The 25,967-nt window shown below is 48.2% G+C and overlaps 1 protein-coding gene across 1 annotated transcript; it reads left to right on the top strand.

Moving 5' to 3' along the window:
• The first annotated feature begins 763 nt into the window (after positions 1-763).
• TP53I11 (tumor protein p53 inducible protein 11) lies at positions 764-25,967 on the top strand. The gene is made up of 7 exons (XM_036765068.1): positions 764-1,022; positions 14,996-15,161; positions 18,898-18,956; positions 19,333-19,381; positions 20,094-20,190; positions 22,004-22,105; positions 23,812-25,967. The coding sequence occupies exons 1-7, from the start codon at positions 979-981 to the stop codon at positions 23,943-23,945; spliced, it is 651 nt and encodes a 216-aa protein (XP_036620963.1). The 5' UTR covers positions 764-978; the 3' UTR covers positions 23,946-25,967.

The raw sequence follows: 25,967 nt of genomic DNA, 5'->3' as shown, positions 1-25,967 counted from the left end.
CTGCTTTAGCCTGCTCTATACCTTTCCAGCATTTGTACTTTAGAGTTTTTTCTGAAGTGAATTGGAGGGTGTGTGTGTGTGTGTGTGTGTGTGTGTGTGTGTGTGTGCGCGCGTGTGTGTGTGTGACCTTAATTGTCATTCACAGCAATGACAGCGAGCCGCCCTCTAGTTATTAGAATCCGACAATACTGACTGACTTACGTATCTGTGCATCACTTTCAGTGCTGGGGAAGGCTTGGGGGTGGCGCTGCAGCCAGGGAGGAGGGGGAGGGAAGGAGATCACTGGAGTGTCCAATATACGACAGTCCCAGAACTCTCCAAATACAACCTACAGTGGTTGTACTCTTTGGCGTATATCCCTCAGATACTCCATCCCGTGTCTGAAAGTAAAGCCTGGCTCGGCTTCTCTCTTTCTCTTTCTAGGTTTCCCCCAGGTGCCTCCTTTCTACCTTTGCTAAGAGGTTGTAAGCAGCCCAGAAAGGTGGGAGAGTCCCCGAAGGCAGCCTAGGGGCCTTTGAGTAAGGTTCAGCGTCCTGGGGAGATGGCGTTGGAGAGGAGATGGGAGCGGACAGAGGGGGGAGCCTCCTGCCCCCGGGGCTTGGACCTGCTCTCCCCACCCCCCTCCCCAGAGCCCTGGCTCTCTAGCTTCCTCGTTCCCCCGCTAGCTAGCTCCCTCACCGCCCGCAGACGCCTCCCCAGCCAGGCAGCCCAGCGCGTGGGAGGTGACATCTCTTAGGGAGCGCGATTGGTTTAATATGGTAATGGAGAGGAGGGACCAGCCCTGGCCGCTGGCTGGTGGCTTAGCTCCGTCACGCAGGGCGCTGCGCTCAGACGACTCAGTTTCTTCTGCCCCGGCTCCTCTGGTCCCGGCCCTGGCCCCAGAGCCAACCCCGCCATGTGAGGCAGCTGCGCGCCTGTGCCTGCTCCTGTGCCTGGTCCCTGGTCTGGCGGCCCGGTGTGCCGCCCGCTGTAAGCCCCATGCAGCCTCTGCTCGGCCCCGCCGACGACCATGCCCTAGCGGGGTAAGGCGCTGCTTTTTCCGCCGCTTCTCCTTCCTCCCCTATCTGGCCACTGGGTTTGCACCCCCACCCCGCCTCCTCTTTCTCCTCCTCCGCCCGGGCAGCTGCTTCTCCGGACTCCGAGCTGTCTGCGTGCGGCAGGAACCCCCGCGGAAAGTAACCGGCGCTCCAGGAGGGGGACAGAAGGGGATCTGGGGCTTTGGCTGCGTCTCTGCAGGCTTCTCCGCTCTCTGGCTCTGCTGCTGGGGGTGGAGGGGGATGGGGATGTGAGCCGACAGCTGGGAAGGGGAGTTCGGGACCTTCTCCCCTCCCTCTCCAAATCTATCTCTAAGGGTCTCAGTCTCTTAAAAATCTCTCACTGTCAGTGGTTTCTTGTCGTGTCTCTCTCTGCTCACAACTCTGGTGTTCGCTCTCTGTGCCTCCCCCGTTTTTCTTTCTGTCTCTCCTCGTCTCTTGTCTCTTTCCTGTTTTGTCTCTGTAAGCGTCTCTCTCTCTCTCTCTCTCTCTCTCTCTCTCTCTCTCTCTCTCTCTCTCTCTCTCTCCCCCCCCCCTTCCTCTCTCTGTACCACTCTATCTCTTTGTCTCTCTGTTTGAGTCACTCTGTTTCTATATCTCTCTGTCTCCCCCTGTCTTCTCTATCTGTCCTCCCTCCCTCCTCTTTTGCCTCTGAACCTCAGTTTCCCCATCCATCATATGAGGGGGTTGGACTATCGGAGCCCTAAAGTCCCTTCCAGTTCTGCCTACCATGCCATATAGCCAAGACGTGATCTGGGGATCTAGTTCCAGCTCTGCCTCTGACTAGCGGTGTGACTTCTGACCAATTTCTTCCCCCTCTCAAGCTGAGCATCCTCGTCTGTCCAATAAGGGGTTGGACGAGAAGCTCTCTAAGGTCTTTTGCAGTTGCAAATCCTGGGATCTTAAATACTGCTGAGAAAGAAGTTGTGAGGTTGGGATACCTCCCTTCCTTCATTCCTTCCTTCCTCCCAGTCTTACCAGTAGCTCAGGGTTGGTGTAGGAAGGGGCTAGCTGAGCGAGTCTCTGCTGCCTACAGAACTGTCCGAACCCTAGAGCCACGTAGGCTCTGGGAGGGTGATTTGGGGGTAATCAAGCTAGGGATGCAGGAAGATGGGCCAGATGACCCAAGAAGACCCGACCCAGGGCTGGATCCGATGATTCCCCCGGAGCCTTCCCGGCCCGGGGTTCCACGGTAAGTGCCCCGGGATGGAGGCGCGAGGGATCCAGGAGCCCTGGGGAGCTGGGACCACTCCGACAGGCAGGCAGGAAGGCGGGCAGACGTGCGGGCCTGGAGCCCTGATAGCTGAGGACGCCAAGCGGACGGTCTGGTGGGTCACTGCCCTAGAAGCAGATACAGGCGCGCAGCAGCCACCGGGAGCCTGCGGGGGCCGGCGTCTGGGTTGCCCCGGGCTCCTGGGTGGGGGCAGGCGGGAAGGGGCACTTCTGGGAGGCTCAGGACCCGAGGAAGCTTGGCCTTGCTTCAGCTGCTGGGTCCTGTCGTCTGTTCGTCTGCGGAGCTCCGGGATTCCCTCTGTCGGTTGTAGCCTCGGAGTAGTTGCGCAGGCAGCTTTTTGGCTGACGGGAATAACCCGGGGAGGGAGGCGTGCTTTGGTGTGTGCGCCAGGGAGCGGGGAGAGAGAGGGGGAGAGAGGAGAAGAGAAGAGACACGAAAGCAGCCGGACTTGGCCAAGTGCCTCTTAGCGCAGAAATGCCATCGAGTTCTCTGTCCATACAATATCCTGCTTCCTAACCCCAAAGCCTGGGTCCAGAGCTCCAAAGCCACGTTCCGCTTTCCCAAAGCAAACTTTTCCCATGAGGAAACAATCAGCCCGGAGAGCAGGAGCCCCGCTACCAGGCTCTGAAAGTCAGGGGACCATCACCAAAGGCTGACTCCCCACGGCCCCGCGATACTCCATCCAAGGAGTGGGGGGATGGGGGTGGAGGAAGAGGGAAAATGCCCCATATGACAGCAACCCAAATTGTGAGGCCACGAACTTGGCCATTTTCTACTTCTTGGCCCAGAGGAGTGCTCTTGTGGTACTGGGGTGGGGGGTGGGGGCTCCTCTGTTGTGGCATGGACCTCTTTGGCTGTCTGGGGAAGCCGATGGACCTCTGTTCAGAATAATATTTTTAAATGCATAAAATAAGCTATATAGTATTGCAGAGGCAACTAATTCTATCGAAATAGTTACCAAAATATATTTTTTTAAAATGTTCATGGATACCAGGTTAACGCTGAGAAGGTTAATGGTAGAGACTGTTGGCTCCTTTCTCTGGGTACCAGAAAAACGGCTATGTTACAGGATAAGACCAGGCCTTCCTAGGGTCCCCTGACAGTGTAGCCAAAAGTAAGTGCTTAGTAAATGCTTGTTGACTGACTGACTCAACTTCTGGGAAGGAGGAGCATGGCATCCCAGGGAACTCCTAGGGCTTTCAATGGAGGAAGTGTGGAAGATTTATGAGCCAGAAAAGAGGTACCTTCCTCCTCATCCCTTCCTCTTGCCTCAATCCAATCCAATCCAAAATTTACTAAGAGCTAAATACTATGCTAAGTTCTTGGGATACAAAGACACCCCCCCCCCCCAAAAAAAAACAGCCTCTGTTCTCAGGAAGCTTACATCTTATTAGGGAAAACACAGGCACAGAAAGAGAAATACAAAAGATATGGAAACTCATTGCAGTGTAATTAAGGGAGAGACCATTAGTCATCTGGTAAATCAGGAAAGGTTTTAATTGGAGGTGTCACTTAATCTAAGGCTGGAAGGGGCCTGACCTTAGATCCTTGACACTTTCTTCCCCAATTTGGGAACAATGGCTCTGAATCCCTGGAATCTTGGTAGTTAGTTCTCTAATGCCCAGGGATCTCACAAAGCTGTCAGACCTGAGATTTAATCCCTTGTCTTCCTGACTCCAAGTCTAGCATGACTTCTGCTCTATCATGTTGTCTCCAGCTGGTTATCAAGGTCCAAGGTTCTCTTCCTGGGAAATTTACCCCCAGCTCCCCACAGTAGCTTAGACATACTCTGGCTTTTGGTTGCTTACATGTCCATTGAACTAGCAACACTCATCTAGGAAGATGGCATTCCTGATTCAATCTTGTAAAATGGAAAAACTGAGGCAGTGAAACATATTGACCTGGCTAAAAGGGACTCAGGGTGTCATTTCAGGAATGAGTCCTCAGAAATGACAGTCTCAGGACTAGCACTGTGTAAAATCCAAACTTGTTGGAGACAGGGCATTCCCTGTATTTGGAATCCAAAGCCCTGAGTTTGAATATGACTCTACTATGTACTACCTATGTGAACTGGGACAAACCTCCTCTGGCTGGGCTTCCATTTCCACATCATTCTGGATTGGTTAAAGTTGGTATGGGTATACTCTGTCTTCCTTACCACCCCCTTCACTCCTTTCTCTGCTCCTGTGCCTGCCTCTATCTATCTATCTATCTATCTATCTATCTATCTATCTAAGTTTCTCATTCTCTTTCTCATTGTCTGAAGGTCCTAAGACTCTCCCATATGCTTCTCTCCATCCCTCTCCTCTCCCTTCTCAGTCCCAGGAGATACATGAACTTGGAAATGTTGCTGTCCCTTCCCTGAAAACAAAGCAGCTCCACATTGATGGCACCAGCTGCCCTCTATGGGCTCAAGACTGCAATAGTCTTATTTGGAGACTTAGTGGGAAATACTCTATTTGAAAAGCAAGAAGAATTCTCAATCAGATACAGTTCTCTTGATGCTAGAAGGAGGTTGGGGGAGTATGTGCATTGTGGAGATGGGAAGGTAGCCTCTCCCGAAATGGTCTTGGTCAACCTAACAATCCAATCTGTAACAGACTCATGGAAAGGGCTCTCTCTCTCTCTCTCTCTCTCTCTCTCTCTCTCTCTCTCTCTCTCTCTCTCTCTCTCTTTCTCTCTCTCTCCCTCCCTCCCTCCCTTTCTCACTCTCTCTCTCTCTCTTATCCACAGAATAATGAAATCATGAAGCCCACTGCTATATATTTTGAGGTGAAAGGACCCATGTGGTTAATCTAATCTTTACCTGGGGTCTATGAACTTAAAAACACATTTTGTAACTATTTCAATGTACTTGATTTTCTTTGTAACCTTATGTATGCTATTTTACACATTCAAAAACTTGATTCTGAAAGCCCATAGGCCTCTCCAGACTGACTGTCTAAGGGGTTCATGGTATACACAAAGTTAAGAACTCTTGATCTAATCCAAACCTGTCATTTTATAGATCAGAGAACTGAAGATCTGAGGAGAGATTTACTCAGGGTCCTAGGGCTAGCAACTGCTGATTCTAAACAGGCATCTCCACTCCCCCCCCACCCCTGCCAAATCTGGCCCCTTTTCCAGACCAGAGCATTCTCAGTCTAGAGCTAAAAGGAACATAGTAGATCAACAGTCACTTCATTTTATAGGTGAAGAAACAGTCCCAGCTAGGAGAAATGATTGTCCAGAGTCACACAGGAAGAGACCGAGGCAGAATTCCAACTGAGATCTTCTGACTCCTGATTCAGCTCTCCTAGGCTCATAGGGTTGGAAGGAGATTTCAGAGGCTCTCTAGTCTTATTCAAGGACGCTTTGTTTTAAAATGAGAAGACTGAGGCCTATAAAGATTAGGTGACTTGTCTCAGGTCATACAGGAAGTAAGTGGCACAGAGGTGGAATTTGAACACAAATCCTTTGATTCCAGAGCAAGTGATCATGCCACTGTGCCATTACCTCCCTCCACAATACCCTTCTAACTCCTGACCCTCCTTTTGAATGACTATCACAGCATCACAGACTCATAACTAGAAGGAACCCAAGAGGCCATCTCTTTCAACCCATTCATTGTATGGATAAAGAAACTGAGGCCCAGAGAGTCTAAGACCCAGAACCCTTTGCTTTTTCCTCTTTCTTCTCACTTTTTGGCTCCATTGGAGGGTAAGGGAGAAAGGGAACAGAAAAAGCTGACATTTAAGTCAGCCAGTTTGTCTTCTAAAAAGGACACCTATTTTTCTGGGAGAAGATTTTCCAGTGGAAGACAGATAATAGCTAGCATTTAACAGTACTCTAAGGTCTGCAAAGTGCTTTACAAAAATTTGTCTCTTTTTATCCTTACAACAACCCTGGGATCTCCATTTTACAGATGAGGAAGCTGAAACAGGTTAAATGACTTACCTATAGTCATACAGCTAGTTAGGATATGAAGCTGGATTTGAACTCAGGTCTTCCTGGCTACAGGTCCAGCTCTCTTTCCTTTATACCACAAGTTACCTAGGATATATAGCTAGAAGTGAGCCTAATAGTGTTGAATCAGAGGTTCATACCTATTTTGTGTCCTGGATGCTTTGATAGTCTGGCAAAACCTACAGTCTCCTTCTCATATTCATTTTTCAAATGATGAAATAAAATACAAAGGAGTACAAAGGAAATTAATTATATTGAAATACAACAATTAAAAAATATTTTTAAAAGCTCACAAATCCCAGGTTAAGAATTCCTAGACTGGAGGAAAAGGGTTTCCCCGCCCCAACCCCTCCCCTGACTGTTCCCTCCTATTTGATGGATAAGTTCCAGGGTTCTGCAAGGAACCCAGAGCCTCTTTTCCTCTGGCTTCTGTCCCTTTCCATTTCAGACAAGGATTGTTTTTATCTTGTGTCTTTGGCTCAGAACCAAGGCCAGGGACCTTGGTGGCCTAGGGGAGAGGGAGGGGGGAAGGGCAGAGAAAGCTATGTTTACAGAAATTTAGCCCTGACTGCCCTCAAACACAGCCCCATGGAAACTGGGCCTTGGGTGGGGGGAGGAGCAGCAGGGTCTCTTTACCAGTGCAAACCACCTTCCAGGCATTTTCTTTTTGGAGTCTCATGGCAGTCCAGTGAGGGAGGATGCACAAGTGTTATTCACCCCAGTGTATTGCTGAGGAAACAGCTCTAGAGAGGGGAAAGGGTTCAGTTGCCAAAATGATCTTTAGATCACCCACCCCTACTCAATATGCTTCAATGGCTCCCTATTACCTCTAGGGTTAACGATAGCATCCTCTGTCTGGCACTTGATGCCAGACCTATCCCCTTCCTACATTTCTAATCTTCTCACATCCATCTCCTTTCCGTGAGCTCTCTGATCCTGTAACACTAAACCCCTTGCTATTCTTCCCACAAGACTCTCTGTCTCCCAGTTCAGTTCATTGTCAATTCCATTCCTGGCCCCAAGGTCCCTTCTAGTTCTAAATATATGATTCCACAATTCTAGGTATAAGACCTGGACCCTGCCCTCTGGTAGTTTACAAACTAGAGGAGAGAGGCAAGATTTACCTACAGGAAGCACTTACTGAATCATGAAATGTCTTTCCACCCACTGCATAAGAGGAGAGGTCCTCAAGTTATCGAGGCCACAGTCTTGGTTAACTGGGAAGAGCCCTGGGCTTATCTGGTCCCTTGCTAATGGTGAGAGGCAGAGCTGCTTAAGGGTTCCTTGGAGTCCTCAGTGACAATCCTGACTCATATACTTACTCCTTAGGCAAGGCACTGAGCCTCAGTTTCCTCATCTGTTAAATGGAGATATCCATTGTGAGGAGCTAATGAGATGATGGGCATGAGATCAATCATTATGATTAATGTCTAGATGTACCGTTTCATAGGTGCTTAGGTTGAGAGTCAGAAGGGGCTTGGGTCTAATCTCCTCATTTGACAGATGGTAAAACTGAGGCAGATAGCAGTTAAGACTTGGCCAAGGTTACATGCCAGAGGCTAAATCTGAACTCAGGTCTTACTGATTCTAAGTCTCATATCCAATAGGTTATATTATACTTCCTTAAGCTAGTAATGACAGTAATAATCTGATGTTTTAATAGCACTTTTAAACATGCAAAGTGCTTCCCAGACATTTCATTCTCAGAAAACCTGGTGAGATTTCATGTATGAAAAAACAGACTCAGAGGAGCTGTGATTTATTCAGGACATCCAGCTGATAAGTGTCAGAAATGGCTTTGAACCCAAGCCTCTCTTGAGGCGGACTCCATCAGCTTATCCATTCTACCACCCTGATCTGTGCTATTGTGACAAAGGGTGATAATGCGATGATATGCTGGGATCCCAAGGGTCTCCTGGAGACAAGCCCTTTAGCCCCGAGGAACAGAGGAAATGTTGGCTGGATGGGGATGGGGCTTGTGGGGAGGGGGAGGGGAGGGATGCACTTAAATCATCAAACCTATACAGACAGCATCAACTCTGCCTGCCAGCTACAGGACCTGTCCTGGGTTCTAGTTCCTGTTGGGCCTGGTATTGATGTGGGGTTTGAGGAGCTCCCAATTTGTGGCTTTTTTGGGAGGGGAGTTGTATCTCCACCCCTCCCCCCCCCACACATTCTTTAGAGCAGCTTTTAACACATACGATTAGAAGAATCAGAGCAGTCGCCCTCCCACAAACACACCTCCCAGAGTCTAACAGTGAGAGTCTTTTGGGAAGAAACCTGGTTCCTTTTCAGGAATTTGGCTGCATTCAATGAGGTAGCCTTTGCCTTCTTCTTGAATCCTTGGACCATGGAGAAAAAAACAAGCAAACACCCAAACAGGTGAAGGTAGCCCTGCCAGAGGTTTCTCCCTTTCCCCTCCACCATCCCCCCTCCTCTCCTCCCTTCTTGCCCTGCTCCCTCTCCTCCCTTTGATCCTTCCTCATCTAATGCTCGTGTTCTCTCACCCTCCCTGGCAAGGGAGGCAGAAATCTGACTTGGTCTGTTACTGTGGAAACAAGGCTGGTGTCACTCAGAAGGGAAGGGGATTTCTCACTGAGCTAGGGGGAAGGGAGGAAAAAGATGGGGGAGGTGAGAGGGAAGACTGAGACAGAAAGACGTGCCACTTGGACACCCAGGTGTGTGTTTTCCCTTGGTGCACTGTGGAAGCAGGGCTGGGATTCCTTGGCTTCACTCTCTATTCCCTCATCCCCAGCTTGAAGTCACCCCTCTCCCCCAAAGCCCACTAGGCCTTCCCATCTAATGTGTGACCTTGGGAAAGGTGTTTTGGTTGGTCTCAGCCTCACTGATTTCAAATCACTCCCCACCCCACCCCCTGCAAAAGGAGAATGGACTTGATCGCAAATTCTGAGAGCTGGAAGGGACCCAGTGTTCATCTAGTAAAGCGATTCTTTAGCTGAGGTCCATGAACTTGCTTTTTAAAATATTTGTATATTTTGTTATTCAGTCGTGTCTGACTCTCCATGACCCCATTTAGGGTTTTCTTGGCACAGATACTGGATTGGTTTGCCATTTCCTTCTCTAGCTCATTTTACAGGTGAGGAAACCAAGGCAAACAGGGTGAAGTGGCTTACCCAGGATCACAGAGCTAGTAAGTGTCTGAGGCCAGGTTTGAACTGAGGAAGATGAGTCTTCCTGACTCCAGGCCCTGAGCTCTAACCACTGTACCACCCAGCTGCCCTTGGATAGCTATATTTCAATATATGTAATGTTTTGTAAATCCATGTTTTTTACTTTAGGCATTTGAAGGTATTATTCTTAGAAAGGGTCCATAGTCTAGACCTCAAAGGGGTCTAGGACACACACAAAAAGGGCAAGAACCCATGGAGAGAGCCAACCCACACAAGAATGGAATCTCTATTACAAAATACCTGATAAGTGGTCATCTGACCTCTGCTTGAATATCCCTAAGGGGGGGAAAACCTAACCATTTAAGGCAACCATATTTCCCCATCTATAAAAGGAGAGAATTGGAATAGATGGCCTTTACGTCCAGCTACAAATCTTTGCAAATATAGTTGGGATCAGGAAGCAAATGGGATCTGGTGGACAAAGTGCTAAACCTGGGATCAGGAAAAAGTCGGTTCAAATACCATCTTGGACACTTACTAGTTGTATGACCCTATACATATCACCTAACCCTGATGAGCCTCAGGAAATTCTTACCAGGGGAATCTTGACGCTAAGGAGATCTGTGGGTGGAACCTTCTGCCCCTCAGAGCCCTGGTGGGTATTGGCCTGATTGGGGGTGGGGGTGGGGCAAGAAAACAAAACCAAAAACTGGTGAATGCTCCAGACCTCTCCAATTCTGAAAGTCCCAAAGGCAGCCATTGTTTACTTCATTAATAGTTCCACCCAATGGTGGAATTCTCCCTCCCCTCCCCTTCCCTCTCCTCTCCCCCCTCACCTCCCCTCCCCTCTCCTCTCCTCTGCCCCCTCACCTCCCCACTCTTCTCCTCTCCCCTTCCCCTCCCCTCTACTCTGCCCCCTCCCCTCCCCTCTCCTCTGCCCCCTCCCCTCCCCTCTCCTCTCCTGTCCCCCTCCCCTCCCCTCTCCTCTCCCCCCTCCCCTCTCTTCCCCTCCCTCCTGTCCTCTCCCCTCCCCCCCACTCTTCTCCTCTTCCCCCTCCCCTCCCTCCTCTCCACCTCCTACACTGCTTTCTAGACCTCCTATGAACAACAGCAACAACTCTATACGGTGCTTGAAGCACTAGATACCATGTCATTTGATCCTCACAACCCTCTGAAGTAGGTGCTGTTATTATCCCTATTTTGCAGATGAGAAAACTGAGTCAGAGAGAAATACCTTGCCCTGGGTCCCACAGCTAGTAAGCAAGCTCCTGAAACAGTATTGGAACTTAGGTTCCCCTGACTGTCAAGCCGGCAGGATCCCCTGCACTGCCCTCTGCAGAGATCGGAGACATTGAACGATCTGGGCTTATTGCATTTGGATAGAGTCTTCTCTCTCTGGGACCCTAGGGTAGGGGGGCTCATATAAGGAAGGTCCGACAGTCCTTCTGCCCCTCTACCTCCGTGTTGCCAGGGAGAGAACCTGTGGCTTAGAACAGCAAGGAAATGTGCAGCCAGCATGCCAGCCAGACTGCATTTCCATGCTGAGACCTTGCTCAGCAGACTTCCTGTGCTCTGACTCTGGAAAAGCAGAACGTGAATTCCCAGGGGGAGCCTGGGTAGCTCTGTTGCTCCTCCCCCACTCCACACCTCCATGCCTCATCTCCTGCTCCTCCTCCTTCTCCCCTCCCTCCTCCTCCTCCCAGCTGGTGGAGAGGTACAGTTACCCCATGCTCTGAGTTGTCTATATAAACATGGCTCCAGAAAGTAGGGCTGCCTCCTCCTCTGGGCCTCTCCTGCTTTCAGGAAGAATCTTAAATCATCAGCAAGGAGAATGGGGCACAAAGGGACTCTCTCAACTAGAGGAAGAGGCCAGGCCCACTGAGCTACAGATCCATTCCTCCCTCCCCCACATCCCAAAGGGATTCAGGAGAATCTCAGAATTGCAGAGTGAGAGCATTGGAATGGAACATAAAACCTTGAACATCAGAGATGGAAGGAACTTTGCAACATAAAACACAGAATGTCAGAACTTTGAGGGGCCTTAGAACATAGAAAGTGAGGGCTGTGAAGGACCTTAGAACATAGAATATCTGAACTGGGAGAGACTTTAGAACATCGAATGTCAGAGCTGGAAGAGACCTTAGAACACAGAATGTCAGAGCTGGGAGACACCATAGAACATAGAATGTCAAAGCTGGAAGAGACCTCAGAATATGGAATGTCAGAGCTGGGAAGGGATGTTAGAAATTCTCTAGTTCACCCTTTTGATTTTCCAAACCTAGGCCCAGAGAGCAGTGCCTTTGTGAGCCAGGGCAATGGCTCAGCTATGTCTGAGGGGGAAGGGGGAGCACCAATCACTGTATGTTCTGAGACTGTATTTCAGGATACAAAGTGCTCCCAAATGGCTCCATGTGTCATCTGGATAGGACTGGGACCCAGAGTCTTTGCTCTGTTGGCAGGGCTGGAGGAGAAGCTTGACAAGGCCAGTTTTTGGCATGGGGGCTCTCTTGTGAGATCCCTCATTACAAGTTCTCATTTCTCCCAAAGCTCACTGACCTGCAGGACTAGAGATGGGGAATCCATGGTCAAAGAAGCCCCATAGCCTGAGCATAAGGAACCTGCTGCTCTCTGCAGAATACAAGAAGAGGAGGAGGAGGAGAAGGAGGGGGGGGGATGGGAGCCTGGACGAGGTTTCACAAAGCCTTCCCCGACAGCTTGGGTGCCTCTCTTCTCTGCTAGATCATCAGTTTCCCCCCACCCAACTTCCCCCCCCCCCACCCCGTGGGCAGCTGCCATCGGGAACACCAGCAGTGGGTGGCAGGTTTAATTATAGCATATATTTAGACCAACAGAGAAAATGAGGGTGGGTTGGTTGAAATGCTTCGACCACGTGCCCCACTGAAGGACAGCAGGGAAGAATTTTGCCTTAAACACTGTTTTCTGGGCACAAAACACACCCAAGAAGCCTCAGAACCAGAGAACTTGTAGCTGAGAGAGCAGCTAACCCAACCTTTCACTTTTCACAAGAAGACTGAAGCCCAGAAAAGTTAAGTGGTTTGCCTAAGGTCACACAGTCACTGTAGCAAGGCAAAGACTCAAACCCAGGTTTTCTACCTTCTAGTACAGGACTGTCCCCAGTATCATTCTGCTTTTCCACATAGGGAGCAAGCTTTTAATGATGAGGATCATGGACCGCAGGTCTAGAGCTGAAAGGAAACTGAGGGGGCCATCTAGTCCAACCCTCTTAGTTTTTACAGATGAGGAAACTGAGACCCAGGGAGATTAAGTCATTTGTCCAAGGAGAAGAGATAGGATTTGAACACAGGTCCTCTGACCCCTTATCCTCACTATATACCACTGGGATCCCCGCTTGAGCAAGTTTTTGGTGGTGTGGAAAAGGTCACCTCTCTTGTTCTTGGGCTGGGTAGTGAAGCATCCCATGCCCACATCACCTGGAGGACAACTAGGAATTAGCTCAAAGGGTGCCCTACGGTTTTAGGAAAAGGGAGAGGATCCTAGCCCCTTCTCCCTGAAAAAGTTGCTACTGAAGCCCCAGGCTTTATGTGTTTCCATGACAGCTAAATGGCAAAGTGAGTGGAGCACTGGACCGAAAGCCAGAAAGCTCTGAGTTCGAATCTTGCCTTGGTCACTTCCTAGCTGTGTGACCCTGGGCAAGTAACTTAAACTCTACCTGCCTCAGTTTCCCCAACAGTAAAATTGGATTACTAATAACACCTACTTCACAGGGTGGTGAGAACCAAACATAGTATTTGTAAAGTGCCAGGCACATAGTAGGCATTTAATAAATGCTTGTTCTACTTCCCTCCTCATCTACTCTGTATCTGTCTTATGTGTACTAGTTATTCAGATGTTACCTCAGATTGGAGTGGAAGCTTCTTCAGGGTAGGCACCATTTTTGGCTTTCCTTGCACTGCCAGTGTATGGCATAGTAAGAGATTCTTTGATAAATGCTTGGGCTTTTTTGTTGTTGTCTTATTTTATTTTATTTTTTTGCAAGGCTATTAGGGTTAAGTGACTTGCCCAGGGTCACACAGTAAGTGTCAAGTGTCTGAGGTCAGATTTGAATTCAGGTCCTCTTGACTCCAGGGTGGGTGCTCTATTCACTGTGCCACCTAGCTGCCCAGATAAATGCCTGTTGATTGACTGTGTGACTTCGGACAGAGTTACCTGTCTGAACCTCAGTTCTCTCTAAGGTGATACGGCTGAACTAGACATCCTCTGAATTTCCTCCTGGCAATAGATCCATGACCCTAAGTCCTACACTGTGGAAGACAACTGAAAAGCCAAAGGAATTCCAAGAAAGGGGAGATTTCTGGAAGCCATGGCAGGCAGGACAAGCTTCACTGAGGAATGACACTTGATTGAGGTCTTTAGGAATGGACCTGGGGATATCCTCAGAATATCCTTGGGATGGACCAAAAGGAGTTGGGAGGGATAGGGGAGGGAGGAGAAGGAGGTGGACCATTCTGACAAGGGCTCCATGATGGGAATGAGCCTAGGCTTGGAGAACCTGTGCCCTAAACCACTCCAGATTCTAGAACTCTGTTCTGTGCCTCAGTTTGCCCATGTGAACAAGGGCACCAACTCACCTGATTCTCATAGGAGAGCTTTATGTAGAGTGTAAAGTACACTTGGAGACAGAATAGAGCTGAGTCAAATGGAATGTCACTCGTTCTAGATTTCTCACTTATAAAGTGGGCAGACATGTACCATATAGTACCATATCCCCCATAAGTTGATAGGAGAAAAATACTTTTTTTTTTAACCTGAGGGCTTTACATGAATGTGAAGTTTGTCCATGGTAAGCTCATATAAATCTTTGTAGAATGGAATAGACTGGGACTGAATTGAATTTGTTCATGTTGTCTCTGGGTTTGGAATGAGGGAGAACCTGGCCAATGAAGCTGCAGCATGAGGGACCCTAGAGCTCAGGGTGGCACCAACTGGTCTTCCCCAGGTGAGAACAAGCTTCTGATAGGTGCTGATAAAGCTTAGTTCTTCATGATCCTCTCTCTCCCATCCCTGGAGAGGCAATGCAGTAGGATTCCATGGAGCGTGGTTGGGAATTGGACTACATGCCCCGGGGAGTGCTTGCGATTCTCAGACTCAGACCCTGGGAGCTCTAGATCTGTAGACTAAAGAATTGGGTGCCATCCTGGAAGACTCTGCGGCTTACTTGCTGTGGGACCTTGGACAGATCTCTTAATAGGTCTGGGTCTTTGTTTCCTTATCCATGAAATGGAATTAAAATTACTTGCAAATAGCGCTGCCTCCTCTCCTTACTTCACAGTGTGACTGGAGGAAAGAGTGCTTTTGGGAGCTGTATGGCACTAGGGAAATGAATGTGAACTATTAATATTACTTGGCTTCTATTCAAACTCCCCATCTCCTTCCTTGGTCACTGCAGCCCTTCCCCTGAGGGTTGGGGGTGGGTAAGAATCCTGTTGTGCTTGACCCTGAGGGCAGCCAATGGGAGACATTGCCCCCAAGGCCTATGATCTCACTGTCCATTTCTGTGGGCTGTCCTGGAGATGGGCTGGGAGCAGTACTACAGGTTACGTGCCAGGTCCCGAGGACAGAACCTAGGACCTCTCCGCAGGCCTGAGCTGAAGGGACCTTTCTCTTTTCAGCTCTTCTGAAGCCAGTCCGCAGGTGCCAGTGACCAAAATGGCGGCCAAACAGCCTCCGCCTCTCATGAAAAAGCACAGCCAGACGGACCTCGTGAGCCGCCTGAAGACCCGAAAGATCCTTGGAGTAGGAGGAGAGGACGATGATGGAGAAGTGCACCGCTCCAAGGTAAGAAGCCTTTTTGGAGGAAGAAGGGGTTGTAATCTTGGCTGGCTGGGACAGTCAGATTGATAGGCAGATAAAGAGGAAAAGAAAAACCAGAAGGGCAAAGGAAGAGGGAGAGGGAGGGAATGGGCCAGTCCCAAGATTCCTTCTTCTGTAGGGATTCAAGGATAGCTCCTTTGCATCACAGACCCACAGGATTTTAGAGTCAGAAGGGACCTTAATAACCATCTAATCTTTTCCAAAGGAGAAAAGGAATTCCCCAACAACGGCACTCATTGTTAAGTGCTCATTCAGCCTCTGCTTGAAGTCCCTCAAGGAGGGGGAGCCCACCACCTCCAGAGGTCACCCATTCCACTTCTGGATAACCTTACTGGTTAGGAAGATTTCCTTACCATGAAGGCTAAACTTGACTCTTTGTAACTTCCACCAAGTGCATCCGGTTCTGTCCTGTGGCACTAAACTAAACTAACCTAATCCATCCACTTCATCACTCTCCAAATACTTGAAGACATATCATGTCACTGTTGCGTCTTCTCTTCTCCAGTCTAAACATTCCCTGTTTCTTTAACCCATCTTTCTATGACATGGTCTCAAAGCCCTTCACAATGTTAGATGCTTTCCAACTTACCATCTCATTAAAGAGTGGGCTCCAGGATGGAACTTCAGGTATGGTTAGAGTATGGAGGGATTGTCACCTTATTCTTGAAAGATATGTATCTTTTAAAGCAACCCCAGATATCACTAGTCTTTTTCACTGACATTGATGTGGGGCAGCTAGGTGGCACAGTGCATAGAGTGCCAGGTTTGAAGTCAGCAAGACTCATCTTCCTGAGTTCAGATCTGGCCTCAGACACTTACTAGCTATGTGGCCCTGAGCAAGTCACTTTACCCTGCTTGCCTAAGTTTCCTCATCTGTAAAAAAAGCTGGAGAAATAAATGGCAAACCACCCCAGTATCTATGCCAAGAAAACCCCAAATGGGGTCATGAAGAATCAGACATGACTGAACAACAACTGAAATCACATTGGTGTACAAGTTGCATTGTCTAGGAAGTCAAGGGTAGGCTATGATTTCCATCCTTGGAGGGAACTTCCAAATAGATGAGACTATCTGAGTATTCAGTGTTAACTTAAGTTTGCAGTCTACTAAAATACCTACATGGTTTTTCCAACAAACTTCTGTCTACCGTGTCTTCTCCATCTTGTATTTGTAAGGTTGGTTTTTTTGAACCCAAGTGTAAGACTTTATCTTTATCCCTATGGAATTTCACTATATTGGGTTTTGCCCAATGATTTAGCCCATCGAGATCTTTTTGGATTTTGATTCTGTTATTGGTTGCATTGTCCATCCCTTGTATCCTCCCATCTTTGTGACATCAGAGCCATTCAGTCCTAGAACTTACCCTTGAGCTATATTCCTGTAAAGGGGGCTCCAAGCTCAATTGACTCGAGATGTTTATTTTTTTTTATACCTTTGCTTTGGCTCCAAGCTCAATTGATTTGAGATGTTTTTTTTTATATCTTTGCTTTTTTATTAACTATATTTCCAAATGTATCCCTCTCTCACCTCTTCTCAGAGAGTTATCCCTTATAGTAAAGGGGAAAAAAAGAGGAAGGGAAAGAGATCCTCAAAGCTAACCAACATAGTGAAAAAGTCTGACATCATGTGCACATTCCATTCCTGTGGTCCCTTGCCTCTTCAAAGTGAGGGATACTTTTTAATACGGCTTTTAGTAAATATGTGTGCTCCATTTCTGCTGGGAAAACTCATTCTTCATGACCTATGGTGATTCATTTTATGCATCAAATCAAATGAGAGACAACTAAGTATTGTGCAAATAGCATTGGATTTGGAACCAGAAGACCTTGGTTGAAATCCCAGCTCTGATGCTTATCGTCTAGGTGACACTGTGGGGATCTCTTCCCCTCTCTGAGCCTCTGTACCCTCATTGGTAAAATGGAGGACTTGGATTAGATGATCTCTGAGCTCCCTTTCTAGTTCTGAACCCAATTATGTATGATGACTTTCTGAACAGATTACCAGAAGCTTCAGTGGGCCACCTCCATATGAAGGGAGGGGGATTAATTCTTCAGGCTGTGCTAAGGTTTTGTCCTGGCATGGGGCATAGATAAGCTCTCTCCCCTCTCCCCCTCCTCTCCTCCTCTTAAGGGGCCTCCTCTTGTTTGTGTTAGTTCAATTTCCATGCTGTCAAAATAAGGTGAGAGAGCTACCTTGGGATCCCATTCCTTCTCTGCTTGGCTCCCTAGAAGGCATCTGGAGATACTGTGATGGAAATGGGGGAGGGAAAGATCTGGGCAGGAGGGAAGCTCTGGGAAGGAAGATTTTTCTCTCCACAGGCTTATTGTAGGTAAAAGCTCTTTACAAAGCCTAGAGCACAATAGAAAAGTGAATGGTTTGTATTATTATAAGGAAAGAAATGGACTGGGGACAGGAGGGGGGGGTGGTTAGCTCAGTGAGAGACTTGGTGGGACTAGGGGAGCACCTAGTGGTCAAAAGATTCTGCTCACTTGACAGCAGTTCCATGGCTTGGATGGAATCACTATTCTAGGTTTCAGATACAAAAGGAGGCCATTCCCAGACTGGATTGCTTATAGATTTACAATTGGAAGGGATCTTAGAGGGAGGGCCCCTAGTGTGACCCCCCGATTTTATAGCTGAGGAAACCAAAACCCAGGGAAGGAAAAGTGATTTGCTTGAGGTCACCCAGGTGAGATTGACAGAGTGGGAATTTGAACCCATTCCCTTGACTCTAAATCTAATGCTTCATTCACTATGATATGCTGCCTTTCTAGGGGGAAAGCAAGGCCACGAATGTGTGAGAGTGGTCCTGAGACCATGGGTCTGAGCAGAAGGATATGGCTTTGAGTCAATAAATGGTGATAGCCATCCCTCATCTGGCCTATTACAACAGTCTCCTATTCGGTCTCCCTGTGGCATTGCTTCCTATTCTAATCAAATCTCTATTCAGTTGCTTAAGTATTTCCCTAATGCACAGGTCTGACCATGTCTGCTTGGCATTTAAAGCCCTTCTCACTTGGGCTTGGACCCTTCCTACCTCTCCAGTCTTATTGCATATGACTACCCTTCAAATACAATCCCATTCTGGCTGTCTTAATGTTCTTCCATTTTCCGTATCTGTACCTCTGCTCTGGCTGGTCCCCATGCCTGGAATGATCTCTATTTCTTGGAATTCCTAATTTCCTTCAAGTCTCTACATGAAGCCTTTCCTGATTCCCCCTCCCCAGCTAGTGCCTTTCCCCCAAATTACTCTCTATTACTCTCTCTCTTTCTCTCTCTCTCTGTCTCTCTCTGTCTTTCTCTCTCTCTCCATATATACATATATACAATATATATATATATATATATATTCATATGCACATATATAACATACCTATATACAGCATGCCTTGGTGCTTATATTGCTGCTCCTGATAGGGTGCAAGTCCCTTGAGGACAGGGACAAGTTCATTTTTGTATTTATGTCCCCAGGACCTAGCACAGTGCCTGACACACAATAGGTCCTTTGTAAATGCTGGTCAATTGATGATTTGATTGTTCATGTGTGGGAGGGGGGATGGGGAGGGTGGATAGGGAGAGGGTTGCTTTCCTACTGCAGAGGAATAGAGCCCAAACCCTCCCTGCCTTGAGGTTCTCACTGGGATTCAGGGGCCCTGCATCTTCCCACCTCCAGTTCCCACCTTCTCCTTCTCCATGGCAGATAAGCCAGGTTCTGGGAAATGAAATCAAGTTTGCTGTCCGGGAGCCTTTGGGACTCAGGTGAGTGGAGGCAGAAACTCCCCCTCCCGATTCCCATTTCCCTGCTGATGTTCTCCTCCCCACCCCAACCCCAACATGTAGAGAGAGGAAGGGAAGGGGTGGGGGGAAGAAGAAGGAAAGCAGCGGAGGCTCCAGCTGGCCAATGTCTATCTGCCCCAGGTTTGGTTTCCTTGATCTGCCCATGGCTGGAGGTATCCATTGTTATTTCCCATCAACTCTCCCATACCCATGACTTCACTCTCTTCAGGCCTGCTGGCCAGAGGAGGTCTTGGTGGAGAGTCGGGGATGAGGGTGCTCCCTTTGCTTCTGGGGATGGACGGGTTGTAGGAGGGAGTGGGGTATTCCTGGCTATATATAACCTATGTCTCTTCTTCAGGGTCTGGCAATTTGTCTCAGCTGTCCTCTTCTCTGGGGTTGCCATCATGGTAAGGAAGAAAACAGCTCAGCCCATGGCCATCCTTTCCCCTTCCCCCTTTCCCATCTCTACCACCATAGCTTGGGCCTCACATGGTTTTCCTCCCAATTTGCCCAAGGGGTTCCCTCAGCTCTCCCCACCCCCAAATCAGGGCAGTTCAATTGTCTCTACCTCATCCCTCTTATAATAAACCTTCTAGAATGGATCTGTCAGCTGCTCCTGACTCTACAAAGAAATGGAGCCAGTTCTTATCCCCAAAGAACTTACAAGAGGCACCCGATGGACCAGAAAACACCATTCTTTGCCTCATTGAGTACAATGCCCAGTTATCTGAACTGGAAATAGTTGCTTTCTCTCCCCCTTTCCCCCATAAAACACACCATTTCCCACTTCCCACTCACATATTGGGAGCCTAAGCCTGGTTTCAGGACACAAAATGGGGTACTGGAAAAAACACAGGCCCTGGAGCCAGAGGATTTAGGTTTAAACTTTGCTTCTGACACTGATCTTGGCTAGTTACTTCAAATCCCTGAGCTTCAATTTCCTCATCTCTAAGATGAGAGAATTGGTCTGGGTGCCTCCGAGGGATCTTTCCGTTGGAATCCATGATCCTATACCTTCCTGTTCCCAGCCTTGCCTGGGGTTTGCCTGGGAAGGCAGGATATCATTGGTAGACTCTCCTAGTCTACCCCTTCCCCAATGTCTTCTCCCTGTATTTTCAGGCCCTTGCCTTTCCCGACCAGCTGTTTGATGCTGTCTTTGATGGAGCTGAAGTAAACAGCAAAACTCCAATCCGACTCTACGGAGGGGCTCTCCTCAGTGAGTAGGGATACAGGGGTCCCTGGGTTGAGGGTGGACTTTCCAGAGAGGAAATAGGTGGGGTGGCTCAGTGAGAAGGGCAACTCAGAATCATAGAACTTTGGAGCTGGAGAGAACCACAATGGCCATCTCTAACTAACTCATATATGAAAGGAACCTCAATATAGCTGAAAATATTCCTTCCCATTCTTCTGCTGTGGCCCCATGAGAGGAGGAGCACTTGGAAATCAAGCAGGAAGAGGTGGCATTAAAACTTCCTTTCCCTGAAGGGTCACTAATTCCACTAAGGAAGGATCCTCTGAATATTACTGAGGAAAAAGGGTAGGCACTGCTGCCCTAAACTGGTGTGGTCCCGAGCTTATTCCCTGCCATTGCTTCCTCCAGACTTTGGGCAAGTACACCTGTGTGTACTTGGGAAGTCACCTCCCATTCCCAGGCCTCAGTTTGCCAACCTGTAAGATGGGAAGGCTGGAAGAACAGAAAGCAGCTTGGTGCAACAGAGAAAAAGCATTGGCTCTAGAATTAGAACACCCTAGAACTGGGTGACTTTGGGCAAGCCACTTTAAGACTCAGTTTCCCCATCTGTAAAATGAAGGGGCTGTAGTAAATGGCCTCTGAGATCCCTTCCAGCTCTAGACCTTAAATATGGTGAGCAGTCCCTTGAGTGACTCCCTTGAACCTGTGGTGCCACCTTGTGGCCAATTTCAGAATAGCTGCCCATTGTGATCTTGACCTAAAAAGCAGCAGCAGCATCTCCATCATCATCACCATCACTTAATGATCCTAGCTCACATTCCTAGAACACGTTAGGCTTGACAAAGTCCCTTGTATACTCGATCTCTTTCAAGCCTTGTAGAATCCCTGCGACACAGGTGTTGTAGGCGTTGTCTTCATTTCACAAATAAGGAAACTGAGGCTTAAAAGGTGAAGCAAAGCACCAGTGCCAGAGGCAGTCTCTGAGTCCTGACCTGCTTCCACTATGACCATCCTGCCTCTCGTGGTGTCTCAGAGCTAGAGAGGCTGTGGATAGAGAGCTGTACCAGGGGTCAGGAAGACCTTAGCTCAAACTAGTTCAGGCACTTACTAGCTGAGTGAACCCTGGGCACCTTTGTCTGCCTCAGTTTCCTCGTCTATAAAGTAGGGATGATAATAGCACCTCCTGTGCAAGGTTGTTGTGAGGATCAAATGAAAGAATATTTGTACAGTGCTTTCAAACCTTAAAATACTCTACAGATTATTTTATTAGTCTTAGAGACCTCTGAGTCCAACCTCTTCATTTTCCAAATGAATAAATAGAGGTCTAGAGTGATTTATTAACCTCCTTAAGGCCACACAGCCAGTAAAAGTAGAGGAAGTGGGGATCATACTTTCAGAGGAGGAAGAGGTATGTCTAATTAAGGTCACAGGGCTAGTTTAGAACCACATTGATAGGGAAGAACTCAGACTTGCCCCCAGAGAGCAGGGCCCTGGGCACAGCCCTAATGGGGAGGGTGTAGACATGGGCATAGCTAGATAGCCATGGAGATCCACCCCCAGCTCTCAAGGGCACAGGGACACTGCCTTTGGGGACACAATTTGTGCTTGGCTAAGAGTAGAGATGGAAGAGGTCGTCTGTCAATGCAGGCTCCCCTTACATCTCTAGCCTGATTATCAGAAGTCCTTCCCCATAAGTACCTGAGCCTTGGTATAAGGAGGCTAAAAAGACCCTGCCCTTTGAATTGGCTTGGGGGGAGGGAGCTGGGGAAGAGAGATGGGAAGATTGGGAAATCAGTGGTCAACCCACCACACAGCCTGCTCTCTCCCTCTGCCTCAGGCATCTCTCTCATCATGTGGAATGCCCTCTACACAGCTGAGAAGGTCATCATCCGCTGGACACTGCTCACCGAGGCCTGCTATTTTGGGGTGCAGTTCTTAGGTGAGTTGCTAGAAGGGAGACCTCAGAAGATCTTTTACTTGAATATTCTCATTTGGCAGATGAGAAAACTGAGGCCCGGAGAGGTGGTAAGTAGCAGAGAAAGGATTTGAATCCAAGGTCCTCTCACTCCAAATCTAGCTCTCTCTTCCCTACAACTCATGCTATCTTGACTACAGGATATGCCCTTCTCACCAAACAGCAGGTCAGCCAGTCAGCCCAGGACACACGAAGGTGGCATTCCCAACATCCCCCATCCCCTCAAAACTGCTTCATCTGGGGTTGGATGGGGATTGATGGTAGAGTTTTGGTTTGTTTGGTCTTCTTCCTTCTCATTTGGGTAGACTTAGGGGATGCACTTTGGGGAAGGAAGGTAGGGATATGGGTGGAGCACAGTCACCTGGGTCTCTTGGTAGCACATAGCAATTCAGGCTGGCATCCTTGAGGTTGGACAGCTGGCATCCTGAAGCCAATTTTCATACCCCATTGACAATCCTGGGGATCTGCCTGATTTCTTAATGATCCCTTGCGTCCCTCTGACATGGTCATCGACCCTCTTCTGTCTTCATTCTTAGAGCCAGCTAGGTGCCATAGTGGAGAGAGCCCTAGATTGACATTAGGGAAACCTAAGTTTAAAGCTTGACTCTGACATATACTACCTGTGGAACACTGGTTGAGTCCCTTACCTCCTCTCAGCCTCAGGTTTCTCATCTGTAAAATGAGGGAAATGGTAACACCTACTTCATGGGATTGTTGGGAGGGTCAAATAAACTATCATTTTTTCAATAGACAAAATTTGATTTTTTTTTTGTTCTTATTTTCCTAACCCTCTCCCCACCATTGGAAAATAAAAATAAATAAAAACAAAACCCTTGTAACAAACATACATTGTCATAAAAACAGGTCCTTCATTGGCCACATCCTCAAAGTAGGTCTCATTCTGCACCCTGGGTCCAAGGTGAGTAGCATTGCATATACCATCTCATTCAAAATGAGATAATTTTTGAGATAATTTCCAAAGTGGGCAGCATTAAATCTACTACTTCATTCAAAATGAGATAATTTCCAAGGGGACTAGCATTAGATAGATTGCCTCATTCAAGATGAGATCTTGTTTAGAATGAGATAATGTATGTAAAATGTTTTATAAAGCATAAAGTGATATATAAATGTTGGCTATTGGTCTTAATCAACAAGCATTTATTAAGCATTTACTCTGTACCAGGCACTGTACTATTCTCTGGAGATACAAGGATAGAAATTTAAGGGGTCCTGCCTTCAAGGACCTTACAGTCTATGGGACCAAAACAAAATGCACTCTGATAGACAAATATAGATATTATAGGAAGGACAATGAGCACTGGGAGGTCGAGGAAGGGTTTGTATAAGGGGTGGTACTTGGACTGAGTAGTGAAAGAAATGAGAGATTCTAAGGGACACGGTGGGCGACGGGGGTAGAAGGCAATGGAGATGGGCAGGCTGTGTACAAAGAATGGTGGGGTTGGCTAGAGACAGAGCCGCCTCTAGAGGGAGCCATGAGAGGGTCCTGGCTAGACCTGAGCTTTAGGAAAAACCACCTTGAGGCTTGTTGCACTGTTCTGGGCCAGAGCTGATGAGAGCCTGTCCCGGGGTGGCATCTGGGGGACTGAGGGGAGGATGGGGGGTAGCATCCACAAGACTCAGGGGCTTCTTCCCATTGTGTCTTTCAGTGACCACTGCCACCCTGGCAGAAAATGGGCACATCTCGCCAGGGGCCCTGTTCCTCCTTGCCAGCCGTCTCCTCTTCATTCTCGTCAGCATTTACTACTATTACCAAGTGGGCCGGAGAACCAAGAAGGCCTAGTAGCCCCGTCCCTCCCTGGGCAGAGGATGTCAGGGCTGGGGCAGCCTGCCTGTACTTCCCTGGGCGAGGGGAACATTCAGGAGTTTTATTTTTTGGTTTGTCCTTTTCATCTACTAGAGGGGGTGACCCTCTCCCCATCCCCAGACCTTGACTGCTCAGCTCCTAGCCCAGGCAGGGAGGTGGTTAACCTGCCTTGGCTTGGTGATTCTAGACTGAAGAGCTTTCATGTCCTAACCAGCCCCTGGACCTAGGATTAGAGCTGACCTTGACCCTGGGCCAATGTGTAGCCACTGGCTTTTCTCCCTAGGCCATGACCAGGTATCTGAGACTTCCCAAGGTAGGAACAGGACCTGGTCTAGGCTTTGAGGTCCCAAAAGCAGCAGTGATACCGTGCAAAGAATACTGAATTTGGGGGTAGAAGACTCTTGAGGTCAAGCCACTTAACAATCCTGAGACTCAGTTTTCTCATCTTTAAAGTGAAGAGATTCTCCTTAATGATCTCTAAGGGCTCTTTCCAGCTCTAAATCCCATGACTTCTGAGTTAGATGAGAAGACCAAAGGTCCCTGGGGATAAACAAAGGCATCTCTTCTCTTTCTACTGGGACAGACTGGATGTGGTCTCTAGGGGCAGAATGAAAGTCCCAGCACGGCCCTTTGGGCTTTTGCTGGTCACTGCTGCTGAATCCCTGAATCTCAGAGTTGCGAGGGACCTCAGAGCTCATCCATTCCAAGCAACATAAGGGCTTTAGACCAAGGAATGGTAGAGGAAACAGCCCTGTAACGAGGTCACCAGAAACCAAGCTCATGGGGCTGCTTCCACATCCTTTGGAAGGAAGGATTTTTAGGGACCCAAAGCCCACCCCAGGGATGTCCTAAACTCTCTGGAAGCCTCATCCTGAGTTCAGATCCAAGGTTTTCTCCATGTCCTTTCATGGATGACTACTCCAGGTATTCAAATGTGGTCTGCCCACACTGCCCTTGGTCTTTCCAGACAGGTCCATATTAGAACTCTTGCTTAGAGACCCCTTTTGCTCATGACCTGTCCCATCCCTCTTCTGAAGCTGAGCCATTAGGTTCCACTCCAGTCTCTTAAATGGTTTCTTGGGATCGGTGGTTTTGCTGTTACTAGCCTATGGGCATGGATTTGCAGATGAGTTGCTGGGCTCAACTGTCCAGTGGACTGTGAACACAGGTAGATGGGGCCATACAGACAGGAGTAATTCTAGTGATAGGAAATGTCCCTTTTGAAGGGTTGTTTCCCTTTCTGAAGATGGGTAATTTTTGGGAAAAGAGATGCTGGTCTATTTTCTCCCCTCCCCCAGCTGAGAGGCTCTAGGGTCTTATCTGGATGTCCCAAAGCTGCCCGAGGGTAAATTAGACCTGGATTGGGAGAAGACCACATACCTTTTGGATTCAACTTTAACACCATCCCTCCAGGCAGGAGACTGCCATGTGAGCATTGGGCCCAAGGGCTCTCCCCAGCTCCCAATCCCTGCCAGTCTGTAGACACCTGTTCCTTTGCCCTCTCTCATCCCAACCTTCCTCAGCTTCCCTTGCCCTTGTTCCATTCTCTGGATAGGGGCACTGGTGAACTCCATCCCCACCTTCATCTGTCACTGACAGGTTCCCTGAGTCAGAAACCATTTTGTAAATAGTAGAATTAGGATATGCAAAAAAGAGGAAGAAAACCCCCACCATTTCTGCAAATCGCAACCCTCCTCTGTGTTTGCCTTCTGTGAGAGTCCTTTCCCCTGCTGGCTCAGCTCTGACCCAGTGAGCAGGAAAGCCTAGTTGCCTGCCTTCCCTCTTTCCTACTTTTCTAATCTCTTTTCTCATTCTTTTTTTCCATGCTTCAAATGGTGCCTTTAGAGCAGGAAATTCAGAAACTCATGTTCTATTCCAAAAGGACTCAAATGTCGCGTGTGTATCTTTGTCTTTTTTTTTCCTTTGGGTGTTGCGAGACTTTGTCATTTGAACCTGATACCTCAGTAGTAGAAATAAACAAAATTCATTTGGTCAAAA

Source organism: Trichosurus vulpecula, chromosome 6 (genome assembly GCF_011100635.1).
Source record: "Trichosurus vulpecula isolate mTriVul1 chromosome 6, mTriVul1.pri, whole genome shotgun sequence".
NCBI lineage: Eukaryota > Metazoa > Chordata > Mammalia > Diprotodontia > Phalangeridae > Trichosurus > Trichosurus vulpecula.
Note: the sequence above shows the minus strand (reverse complement) of the source record. Positions and strands in the feature narration are given on the sequence as shown.